This window comes from Rhinopithecus roxellana, chromosome 15 (assembly GCF_007565055.1).
Source record: "Rhinopithecus roxellana isolate Shanxi Qingling chromosome 15, ASM756505v1, whole genome shotgun sequence".
Classification (NCBI taxonomy): Eukaryota; Metazoa; Chordata; class Mammalia; order Primates; family Cercopithecidae; genus Rhinopithecus; species Rhinopithecus roxellana.
This window is the reverse complement of record NC_044563.1, coordinates 32,241,232-32,254,311: the sequence shown is the minus strand read 5'-3', so window position 1 is coordinate 32,254,311 and position 13,080 is coordinate 32,241,232. Positions and strand designations below refer to the sequence as shown.

At 41.8% G+C, this 13,080-nt stretch overlaps 1 protein-coding gene across 1 annotated transcript in view; it reads right to left on the bottom strand.

The window, feature by feature from the left end:
* Positions 1-4,311: 4,311 nt before the first annotated feature.
* Positions 4,312-13,080, bottom strand: part of PANX1 (pannexin 1) — a 60,455-nt gene continuing 51,686 nt past the window's right edge. The window contains exons 3-5 of the mRNA XM_010354845.2: positions 11,264-11,487; positions 9,587-10,243; positions 4,312-9,027 (exon numbers count right to left, since the gene is read on the bottom strand). Of these exons, the coding sequence (XP_010353147.2) occupies positions 9,009-9,027; positions 9,587-10,243; positions 11,264-11,487 (900 nt within the window). The 3' untranslated portion in view covers positions 4,312-9,008. The remainder of the gene's footprint in view (positions 9,028-9,586; positions 10,244-11,263; positions 11,488-13,080) is intronic.

Genomic DNA, 13,080 nt, shown 5'->3' with positions numbered 1-13,080 from the left:
CACAGATTGCAGGCTTGGAGGAAGGCATAGTATAGTGAAGCGGGCACTAGGCTGGGAGCAAATAGGGTATGAATTTTTCTCCACTTAGGCAGTGGGAGTCAATGACTTAGAAAGATCATCTGATGGGAAAACTTTTGGAGGGATTCTACCATGTGCCCTTATTACGTTGCTTTCTCCATGTCACAACTTAAAGAATGGGCACCTGCAGTTTGTTCTCAGAGGGGTGAAACACTGCATCACCCGCACACTGACTTTCAGATTCCATCCATCTCCTCTCAGCTTGCTGTGTGCTCAGCATGTTGCTAGACTGAGGTTGGGGTGGGGAGGTTGACAGATTATTTGCTCCTACTGTTAGGTTGAATTGGCCAGAATCTCCTTAACTTCTGATGGTTCCTCTTAGTAATTTTCCATCCACTGACCCCTACCCTGCTTCTTGGTTATAAATTTCCACTTTCCCATGCTGTATTCAAAGCTGAGCCCAACCTCTCCCACTGCGAAATCCCATTTCCCACAGTGAAAGTCCTGATACCTATTGTGATGGTCCTAAATAAAGTTTGCTGTCCTGTGCTTTAACAAGTGCATCGAATAATTTTTCTTTAACAAAGACTACTAAGAAGGCACTAAAATGCTTGAATTTAACAGACTTGTAGCCTTTATGAGAACAAGGACGAGCAGCAAAACAAAACAAAACAAAAATATCAATAATGACAATTAAGGCAAGATAGTGTGGGTGTTGGGGAAGCAGCCCAGTTCTTACTAGTTTATTTCAGATTAAAAAGCTTCATAGGGAGGAGGTAGTTGTGCATCACTGTGAGCAGGTGAGAATATGCATCCAGTTAACCAATTCTGCTTAGAGGGCAACTTAATCTTGCAGAAAGGATACAGACCTCAAGGGAAGAGAATCCCAGGCCAAAAGAAAGACATTGACAAGGACACAGGGACAGTGAAGAACACTTCATTACGTGGGAACAGACTTGCATAAAACAGTCTGGTCAGCCTATTCCGTCCAATATGGTAGCCACTAGCTACATGCGACTATTGAGCTGTTTAAATGAGGCCAGTGTGAAATGAGATGTGCTCTAAGTAAAATATACACACTGAAATTTAAAAATGTAGAATAAAAAAAGGAAAATATCTCAATATTTTTATATTGATTACAAGTTGGAGTCTTTTGGATATATTAGGTTAAAATAACCATTAATTTCACTCACTTATGTGGTTATTAGAAAATTTAAAGTTACTTATACATGTCTCTCATATTCAACTGGACAGACAGTCTAGACGATCCTTTATTCTTATTTTTATTTTTTTGAGACAGAGTCTTGCTCGGTTTCCCAGGCTGGAGTGCAGTGGCATGATCTCTGCTCACTGCAACCTCTGCCTCCTGGGTTCAAGCGATTCTCCTGCCTTAGCCTCTCCAGTAGCTGGGATTACAGGTGCGTGCCATCACACGTGGCTAATTTTTTTGTATTTTTAGTAGAGACGGGGTTTCACCATGTTAGCCAGGATGATCTCAATCTCCTAACCTCGTGATCCACCCACCTCAGCCTCCCAAAGTGCTGGGATTACAGGCATGAGCCACCACACCTGACCCCTTATTCTTTTTTTAATGTTTACTCTTTTTTTTCTTTCTGCTTTCTTTGCCACAGCCATAGTTTTGGGTAATTTATTTCAAATGAAGCTTCCCTTATCTCATGGGTTACTTAGAAATATCATAAGAAACTCCAAAGGCCTCTGTACTTAATGTTTCCTTTCTAACAGTTCCGATATTCAAAATGAACAAATGAGTCAAATCTCTTTGAGTCTCTTTACCTCTGAAATTACCATGAGAACATTTCCTTTTACATTCCTGAATCTTCCATGAAAGCTTAGGTTTTATTATTGGATTCTTCGCTTCCTGAGGTAATGTGAATTTCATTTCTGGGAATTTGGAAATGATTTTTTGGTAACACTTTAGTTGTTTCCATTTCCTTGTGTCTGAGAAAAGGCACATTGCAATAGTGGAACAGGGCTCTTGGGAAGATCTATTTTGACTTTTCCTCATTCATGGGCTTGGCATGCTTCTCCTCCCCCTGTGGGGTCTCCACAGCCTCTGGTGTACCACAGAGGAGGATTTGGGCCTTTTCTTTCCACTCCCCTTCCAAAGAGGGGAATTCAGAACACTGGCATTATATGAGGGGAGAAGAGGTAGGATTTGATCAGCAAATTACCTCAAGTCTGCAGTTTAGTTACTGTAATTTGGTTTTTATCAAGGGGGACACAGGTCGGTAGCCTCCAGCTCAGCTTCTCTCCTTTCTCCTCTGCTCTCAGCACTGGGTGGTGGTAGCAGGGGGATGCAGGTTAGGGAAAACTTCATAAACATCTTCCTTGGGTAGACACAAATTATAAACAGAAAAGGCATCACTATTCTTACTACAATGGCATTAAGTATCTCAGATCAATAGCACACCCAACTGTGGAGTTCAAATAAGGTGGTGAATGTTAGAACTCTTAGAAAAGTGAGGCTACTCAGATGTAAATTAGCATAGGTGCAGATGGGAGAAACCATCATCAAGAGAAGTTTCTAAGAAGTGCTTCAGAAAGCCTTCAAGTTAAGCCCTCAATCACCAAAACAGGAGAAGGAAATACAGGATGAGCTGTACTTGGCCACTTCAAATTGGGCAAAGTAGGAGGAGTCGTGATAGAGATGGATAAGGCTTGGGGGAAGAATTCACTTCTAACTTGATGCTGTCATCCACTCTGGACATGTTCAGAAGGCATTCATGGGGGCAGACAGGGGTCTAAATAATCCCTCAGCACATGGGCATCAGGCTGTGTGCCAGGTGCTGGGAGCACAGGGATGTGGAAGGCACCACCCTGCCTGAAGGGCCTCCAAGGTAGGGGGAGACAGACAAAGTTATCGAGGTAGTGCAGAGTGCTAAGCACTGAGGCAAGGAGCAATGGCAAGCACAGAGGGCATCTAAGTCAGGACAATGGGAGGGGCAGGTCAAGAGTACTTCCTGCTGGGGAGGCTGGAGCTGACTTCTGAATAGAAGGTATGAGGCAGGTGAGGACAGACAGATCTGAGAAAGCAGAGAGACTTTTAAGAAACAGTGCAGGAGGCTGTGTCAGAGATGAGAGAGAGAGTAGTGGGTATGTGATGATCTTGAAGAGGTGGGGCCTTGTATGGTCTAAGAAACAAGGTTGTTCTTTGTCCTGAAATCCACACAGAGTCCCGAGGGATTTAAAACTGGTGATGGTGAAATGGTAGGGAACATTTGCACAATCACAACTGCATTCTAGAAAGACCACAGACATGAAATGTGTTAGCTGGGTTAGATACAGTAAGACTATCAATCCACCACTGGGAACAGAGGCTGGCCTCAGAAGACTGTCAAGGATGGTAAAGCTAGAAGTCTCTGAGACAGACAAGGTAGGATTTAGGTTATCTGTGCTGACAGAGTGTAAGTTGGCCCCATGACTCCGACTTACAGCGTGGGCAGGACCTGTGACTTGATTCTATCCAAGATAATATAGCAAAGGTGGAGGGTTTTAGCAAATGTGATTAAAGTCCCAAATCAGTTGATTCCGAGTTAGGCAAAATGAATCCTGCCAACAACTTGAGGCAGCTTTGAAGCAGCTCCTTCCCCAGTTGAGCTTCAGATGAGAACACAACCTTCCACAACTGGGTTGCAGCACTGTGAATCCCTGACCACAGGACCTAGCTGAGCTGTGTCCAGATTCCTGACCCAGAAACTGCAAGATGATAAATGTGTACTGCTTTAAGCTGCTAAGTTTGCAGTAATTTGTTATGGAGCAAGAGAAAACGAATACAACATCTTAGGGTCCCGGGTTGCCACCCTGGGAACAGCCGGTGAGCAAGATAGTCAAAGCTAGCATTTAGAGAGAATTTACTGTATTTGTGATATGCCAGAAATGGTACTAAAATTTCACATGGCTCTGATTACCCACAATAGCAAGCTGCACTAATTGACCATTGTACAAAGGAGTCCTCCTCTTGAGAGAGGTGAGCAGGAGAACCCATGTTTAGCAGCACATCGTTGCTGATCTTTTTTTCCCAAGCCCAGGCAAACAATCCTCAATCAGAAAGCAAGTGATTTGTGCTTAGAAATTCCAGAATCTGTGGGCCTATAATCAAGGATTTTCTTCCTTTAGTTACCACCAGCTGGATTTTAGCAAGTAGCATGAAGCCTACTGAATTTTATGTTTCCAGCAGAGAGGAATGAGCCTCAAGACATTTTGGAATGCATCTCCCATTACATCTTCCATGAAATGACTCTCCCGAAAGGGAAGGCAAGAAATATTAAGACATTTTTCATTACTTACTCAGTTTTATTTAGGTGGACACAACAGTGAAGAACTCAAACATGGTTTGACCTTTATCTACAGACACAGCAGCCTGGATTTTCAGTTCATTCTTCTTTAAATGAAAGTCAGCAGGCTCAAAATGCAGAGCTTGGCTAAGTGATTTCTGTGGAAATATGAAATATAACAGTGATAACCACCAAGGGCTTTCAAGATTCTTGTGTTCTTCTAAGGATCCTTTCTTAACACCATGATTTGTTCTCATCTTTGTGGAAATGAAACCAAGATGGCCTTAATTTGAAAGTCCTTCTTCATCTGTTGGCAGTCTTCTTACAAAGGATGCAGCAAAAAGAACACATACTTTTCTTTCAAAGTTTTGAAGAAATACAGTCATTAAAAGGAATTTAAATTATGCCTAGAGCACCATTTTACAGAATACCATTAAATTGTAATTATGTGCTTTTAAAAAGCCAGCTTGTTAAAGAGTAGCTGATGGTTTCAGTTTTTATAGGAACACTTGTAACACTGCAGAATTCTACAAGGGCTTTCTCCTCTGGTGGGCAGGGAAAAAAAAACCACTCAAGTCATGAGAAACTTTTATAGCTTTCAGGAACTTGAAGAACAATTGCTGATTAAATTTCATGCTTTAGTGACGAAGTATTTTTGCAGCTAAAAGAGGAACCCCGAAACATAATACATTTCATTTAAAGCAGGCAGAAAAACCAACCACAAATTAATATCTATTGTATTCCACATGACACAATATCATCGTTGTCAATCGTTTTAAATGGTTTCACTTTATTTGTGAAAAATTAAGCCAAAATGCCAACAACTTCTCAGAAGGAACCATTTCATCATCTCCATCCCCTCAGATAAAACCTCAATTACTGGTAATTGTACATTTCCATCAACATCCCCTTTTAAGAGGTTTATTCTTTTAAAGCTTCAATTTCCCTAATCACTGAAAGGCAATCTTGAACTTGTACTGAATTTGGAAAGTGGTCAAGACTCACTCCATAATAAGAAGTTAAGGACCATCACTACTTAAGGTGGAAACCTATTCATTTGCAGGAATATTCCTCTCTCTACCAAGAGGCTAATGAGCCTCCCCTCCCCTTCTCCTTTCCAAAAATAAAATCACGTTTGCCTTCTAAAATCAAATCACAGTTGCCAACAAATTAGGAATTATCCTAAGAGTTTGTCCATTAATTTCAACAAACATTTACAGAATGCCTCATCTAGGCCAGTCTCTGTTTTAAGCACTTGTGATACAGCAGTGCATAAAAATTCCCAACCTTACAAACCTTTGATTGACCCAGGACTGACAATAAGGAAAACAAACCAAACACGAGCACATTTTAAAAAGGTGTCTAAAAATCTGCCTCTGATAGCTGAGATAATTCTCACAGGCACAAACTGCCCTGACCTGAGCTCTCTCTTGGACAAGCATTTCCCACAAACGAAACATAAACATGCAAACCAGACCCACTGAACAGGTGGAAGTTTCCAGCTTTCTCACAGTACAACTGTAAGGTAGGACACAGCATTTTATAGTGTTATGTGCTTCCTCCCCACATTCCTGTGAGGTGCAACAGGAACAATTACTTGACCCTGGAGGAAGACAACGCCTTGTGGTCAGGGAGAGAACAGCAGTTCATGCCGGCTGCCTAGTCTTTCTAGGCCCGCTACTGCCCAGGCTTCTACTGACCTCGTTAGGTCTGACTCTAGAAAATGAAGGCAGGTACTCAAAAGGTACAGTTCACCCAGAAGAATGTAAATGTGACTGAGCTAAGCAAACGTACAGCTGAGTCTTAGTGTTGGGGGAAGCAGCTTTCATGAAGGCAAAGGGAGCCCCATTGTCTGCTGTGTGGCTTGCTCCTCAGCCGTTGGAGCACAGCTTTTTCAGAGGCATAGACTACAATGACCTCCTAAGGTGCACTGAAAATGCTGGCTGTAGATCTGAGGAGAGGGTCCATAGCTATAAAAATAGTTGCAAGGGGGTTATAACCCCTCGAAGATTAAGAATCTCTATGATGGAAGTATCTGCCTATCCCTTCGTAAAAGTGAAGATGTGTTGGAACACTGCTTTCAGAGTACTCTGTGTCCCTCCCAGCTGCAACACTTGTTTCCAGCCTGGTTCAGCAGCTTGCTGGTGGTTTACTAGGCAGACGTGAGCCAGAAACAAAATCAGCAACCCTGGAGTGGTCATTTAGGATCTGTTTGTCTCCTTCTACAAAGCAATGAGTGCTTTTATAAAAGCATTTCTCCTCAGGAAACTGACTCCACAAACGTCGTTCTCCAAGCCAGTAGCTCACAGTAGATGGATGAGTTTACCTGTCCTAATAATACTTTTTTTTCCAAGCTGAAAGGTATCCCCAGGCCTCCACACCAGCCTTCTGGGGCCCTGACAGTTGTTCAACAGTGGCTCCACATCCTCCACAGGCTTGTTCTCTCATCCCTGCGAGGGAAGGTTCAAAAGGCAACTGGATCCTTTACTATTCAAAATCACGGTGACTATTTTGCACAAATTTCAACTAGAGGATTTGCAGCTAAAGAACCTTAAGGTGGTCATCTGCCTCTGGGAAAAATGATAACTATATTCTCAAAATCAGCAGTTACAGAAACTATAGGAGAGAAAACAAAAATAATGTGGCCTCTCCCAAGAACACAGAGCATTTGCTAGGAGTTTTCTGGCATAGCCTTTACTGTGGCTACACTTTCTCCTCTTAGGCACCAGCCCATGTCTCTGCTGCCTTTTACTGGACTCTGAAGTCCTCAAGGATGGGACCTGCCTATACGTATGTGCACATCCAACCTGGTATTGGTGCCTGGGCCATCATAGACCCTACTAGAGCTCAGAGAGTGGGAATGGCTTGGAGACTTCCTGGTCTCCTAAAATATCAATTTTTACCATTTCAAAATACAAATTACGGATAGTCTACAGAAGATGAAGCTTTTTGTAAAAAAAAATCATGTCCTAGAAAATATATCTCATAAATCTTTTTAAATTTTCAAAAGAAACCAGTGTAGAAATTTGTGATGGAACATCTCAGATATGGCAATATAATAATTTTGCAAATTCAATTATTTAGGTTACTGCCATTTCTAAGTCACAGCATAATTCAACAGTAATAAATATCATGTAACAGAGTAATTTAAAGCACTGATTGCTACTTTGATATTTATCATCGGCTTTCCATTTCAGAAAACATCATAGAACTACAAATAAAATCTGCTTTTCTGAATATTCTGAAAGGCAGACAGCAGCTTATATAACTTCCGTTCTTCAAAAACAGTAATTAGATTATGTAAACAACTGTCTGTAAGAGCCAAAAGTAAACTTGGAGGTTCCTGAGGATTATTCAACTTATGCAACGTGCTAACTTTGTAAGACTAAAACTGGGAAGTTCCACAGATGTTAAAGATTTTTGTGTGTGTGTATAAAATGTGAACATAGGATTTACATAGTTGGAATTGGCAACAGTTTTGAACATTTTCTGAATCAGCTTTAAATGTTTATGAAATAAGCTTACATTTGTCTTATCCAACCATTTGTAATCTTTATTCTATAATTCTCTTCCAGTGCTAGAATTTTCTTCCCAAATGGCCTCAATTCGGACACTGAATAAATGAAAATGAATTTTTTAAAGCTGCGCTTAAATATAAACAAAATAAACTGCTAAGTTTTTCTGGCTTCAAGCACACTATATGAAGCACGCCAATGTCACTTACATGCCCTGATCACATTCAGGCAAAGTGTTCTTCACTTTAAATACTCCTGTGTTCCATTATTGTTTAAGTAAAATCCTGTTTCAAATGCCTTTGATAACAGAGAAACATCCTGTAGACAAACTCTCCAAAAGTGACTGAATTAATGTCTTCTGTGATGTCAGATTTCCCCACTGGGCTCTTTTGGAAGCATTCTTCTTGAATTGAAGTCACTGTGAATATCCTTTAGATTTCATCTTGTTAACTCAGTTTTCAGTCAGAGCAGCGCTTGGGCCTGTTGCCCTTCAAGGCACAGTGCAACAAGTAGTGGTGACAGGACTTCCATCAACCTTACAAGGTTGACAACTAACAGTGTAAAGAGAGTTCGAGTGTAGGCCAAGGCATTGGACCTTACACCTAACTTAGGACACAGGTCGACCTATGGATCACTAGCCAGTGAATGCTTTTCTTGTCTAACAGTCTTTAAGGGCACATAAGAAACTCACGTTAAATTATATCCTGACATGTTATTATTCCATGAAAACAAAACAAATCTCCCAAAGTGCTTGTTTTCCAGTAGCTCTGGGTCTTGTCTCACCACAGGTACAGAAAGGTATTGCTCCGAGGCTCTGACAGGGCTACTGCTCTTGACTAATCGTTCTTGTCTTTCTGCTTTTCATTTGATGAGGACTTACACATGGTTACTTGCTGCAGTTTACTTATCTCTCAGGTGCTTCCAACGGGAAGATCATAAACCATTCTTCCATAACCTTTTGTTGATCACCATTTCCATTAGGGACTCAGTAAGACATGCTCAATATCTCCACCAAGAACCATTTATTGCAAATCAGCTGTGAAACCAACAGGGGTGCTTTAGCCAAATTAAATCCTATGTCACAGATGTCACAGATTTACAGCTCAAGGAAAAAAATCATCAGCAAGAAGAATCCAGAAGTCTCTGTCGGGCATTCTTCTTTCCATTATTTGCTTTAATTTCACTGTCTATGTTCATATCTGTCAAAATTGAAAACAAATATTTATGACAGAAATACAGCAGGAATTATCAATACTAATCAATTTCTCTTCTGCCAAAAATTCCTCTTACAGTCTATACCATGTTTTGCTTCTTAACCTAACTTCAGAGCACAGTGAAGTTAGGACAAGAAAATGAATCAATAAACTTTCAGTCCCCTTTGAAAGAGAAAGTCAGAGAGTAACAGAGAAGGAGATCAGAGGTACAGAGAGGAAAGGCAGTAAGATAAGACAAAAATAAGCAAGAAAGACAAGGAAGAGGGCTGAGCAAGAGAGAGTGTGAGACAGAGAGAGAAGAGGGAAACACCAGAAAAAGCACAGAAGTTATCCTTCTTTGGAAAAGTAGAGGAGCACCAATTCTTTTCCTCTCTCTCCTAATACTGAGGGGTTCCCACCGCCTCCCCCCAACCTTGGTATTAAGGTTTTTAATGCTTGGAAATGGTTTAAATGATGGGAAGGGTAAAGACTGTCAATATTCCCACAAGGCTGCTGCAAAAGCTCTCGGTGGGCTCCTGTAGCCTCTGCCAAAAGCAAACCCTACCTTTGAGCTCTGCCAGTCTGGTTCCCCTGTTCCTCTCTTGTCTCTGCAGACATGGGAGTTTTGCCATCAACAATATCCATCTTGATCATGCCAAGGTTTGTCAGGAGTAGCATTGGGTCGATCCCCTGACCACTGCTCTTAATATTCTCCAGTACCTTAAGACACTTGTATGACTTGACCTCACTTATATTTTCCTCCAAGAAGAGATTGTAGAGGCTCAAATCGTTGTACCCTTCAGATTTGAAATGCAGAACATCAAAAGTAGGGAGGATTTCGTACACTTTGAGAACATCTGTCTTCTGTCGGAATGGAACAAACAGCGTGTAGACAACCACGGGAGCCAGCAGGACATAAACCACAAGGTTAATGACACTGAGCAACTGGAAGACGCCCACGGCGATGAGTTTGCACTGAAACTGATTGGGCACGGTGCTGTCGTTTCTCAGGATCCCTGATTTGATGCTGCACACAAACTCGTCTGAGAGTGAGGAGAGACTGAAGTAATAGCCCAGGTAGATACACGCTAAAAGTATAATGATGAGTGTCACCAGGCGACAGCTAATGTACTTAATGATTAAATTATTAGAATTTTTCTTTGTCTTCAAGTACTGCTCCACAATTGGGTACTTGAAGTGGCTTTCAGATACCTCCCACAAACTAAAACATAAAGGAAACAAAAATAACGTAGGCATTCATCAAGACCATCAAATATTAAAGGCAGATACACATTCAACAATGTCACACTAAAAATTTCAAACACCCATACTTCTTTACCTACAACTTCAGTAGAGTGGTCAAAAATAAAATCCGTTTAAAAGAGGAGGAAGAAAAGGAACAATAAAATACTTTTCCCCTTAATATTTAATAGAAGGCCTAGTTAATTAAATGAGTTAATATTTGGAAATTTTTAGAATGATGTCTGGCATCTGGTAAATCCTAAATACGTGTAAACATATGCCTCTTACAGGCGAGGGGTGGGACAGCTCAGGGGGTGTGGGCACAAACTATGGGGTCTAAAGGGCATGGTTCAGTTTCCAGCACTCTTACTTATAGCTACAGTATAGTGTTTTTATCCAGAATAAAAGTGGAGGGGGAGGTTAACAAATGCACTTCGTAACGTTGCTCTGAGGGTTAAAGGAGATAATGTACTTAAATAACTCAATACGGTGTGTGGGATATATTGAATATTCAAAAAATGATGGTTCTTAATATTATTATTCTAATTATTCAATAACAAGAGCCAAAGGAAGAATGTGAAAAGGCAGGGCACAACCTACTCCTTCCCCATTTCTCTCTAATCCCTTGCTCAGCTGCCTTGAAATCCTCTGTGCATCTCCATTAAGGAGTTCAACAGATCAAAGCAAGCAAGCCTCATATAGTACCTAAATCTGTTACCCCTACAAGAACTGCATTTTTAAAATGAGATGGTAATGTTTCACTCATCAAGGGAAGGAGTCTTGACAGAAGGACAAACAAATGGGTGGGATGGGTCGGGGCGAGATTTGGGGAGAGTGGACATCCCTGGATCCTACAGGCTGTCACTAGGTGCATGACATCCCCCTGCCTCCACTCCTGCCCCACCTCCTAGCAGTCAGAACTCTGGGCCCAGACTGGCGGTAGAAGGGCAGAGAATTTGTCCTACAAAACCCGATGAGCTGCCTGCTGGGGCTAAGTTACCTTTGCCCCAAGTTCTCGGCAACACCTGGAACTGAGCAGGCTCCATCTCTCATGTCAAGGTCACACGCACTCTTTGCAGCCTTAATTGCACGGTTGTAAACTTTGTCAAGTTCTTCCATGATAAACTTCAAGTCTGAGCAAATATGAGGAGCAGCTGCGAAACGCCAGAACAGCGGGGGCAGGTACAGGAGGATCGCAAAGAGCAACAGGATGTAGGGGAAAAACTGAAAAACAAGAGAACAAATCATGGGCTTAACAGACCCCCCATGCAGTAACCTAATGGCACCAAGTGATGCTCTCATTTTCTCACATCTTGAGACCAATGTGCATTGTGGAAATTGGGCTCATTACCTAATAACTACTTCTTATGGCTAAATTCCCCTGTCCAGGTAATACCTGACACTGGTAACTACCTATTTTTTTTTCCTTCCATAGGTATTAATTTGAAGTAATCGGCAATTGCATGGTGACACATGGTGTGCACGTTCTAATCACAGAAGGAAAACAAAAAAATAAAATTACTCCCATTCCCTGAACAAAATCCCAGTTAAAAAACCTGTAACTATCACAAAGGCTTCTGCTGGGTTTTCGTTGTTTAATTTTTATGGTTTCAAGAAGCAACTAAGGCATACGGCTCCATTTTTGCCCTCCTCTGGAATCTGGGAAAATGCCAAAGAAACATATAACTTCCCCCAAAACAAATTAGAAAAGCTTTGACTTCAGTGATTCAGTAATCATCCCAATAAGACAGCTGAAATAAGCAGTTGAATTAACAGAATGCAGACTGAACGTGGAACAGACTTTGAAGGCAGTCCAACACCCTCATTGCATAGTTGGATAAACTGAGGCTCAGAAAGGCCATCCACAACAGGCAAGGGAATCAAGAGGAGAGTGTCCAGATCAGGGTGCAGACACACACCAAACAAGAGGGGATTCGCACGTCAGAGAGGGTGAGGAGCACCCCAGTAACCAAGACCGTCAGTTGGTCAGAGATGGTTTAGCCTCAGCAGAAGACTTAGGAAGACTGTAAACGGCAGTCAGCACAGATCTGAACTGAAGCTCAGCACTGTGGCCTTGGGGAATGAGGTTACCGAGTCTCTGACCCTCAGTTTCCTTATCTATGAAAAGGTCATGGAATAGAGGTGTCATGAAGATTAAAGGAGATAATTGATGGAAAATGCTTAGCAAAGGACCTGGCATGGAATAGGCACTCAAACACTCCAGGTAACCACAAAAAGGTTAGCTAGGTGGACATGTTACGCTCAGTCCTCACAGAAACCCTGACAGGGACTCTATATATGGCTCCATTCCGCAAATGGGAAGAGAAAGCCGGGAGCAGTTTCTGGCCCCAGATCACAAAGCTGGTAAGTGAGAATCAGACTATGTTGCCAACCTCTCTGAACCCAGAGACATCTTTTTCCAATTGAACACACTCTCAAGTACTTTACTCCTCTGGAAAACTTCTCCTTACTTTTGGATGGGTCTATCTCCACCATTTCTCAGAGCTGTAACGGAAGAGGCCATGATGGCCTTAAGTTGACATGAAACCCTCCCCCACAAACATTTCCGGGAGTGGACGGCAGACCCCACAACATGACCCTCACTGTAATTTCAGATGTACAGGGCATTCTCATAAGCCCCTCACTCAGTTTCCCCCATTGCTAATGACTCATATTTCTGTGATACATTTGTCAAGACTAAGAAGCCAACATTGGCACATGCCATTATCAGAAACTAAACTTCAGACTTCTATTTGTAAAGTACACTGGTTGTTTTTCCACTATTGTCCTCTTCCTGTTCCAAGATCGAATCCAGGG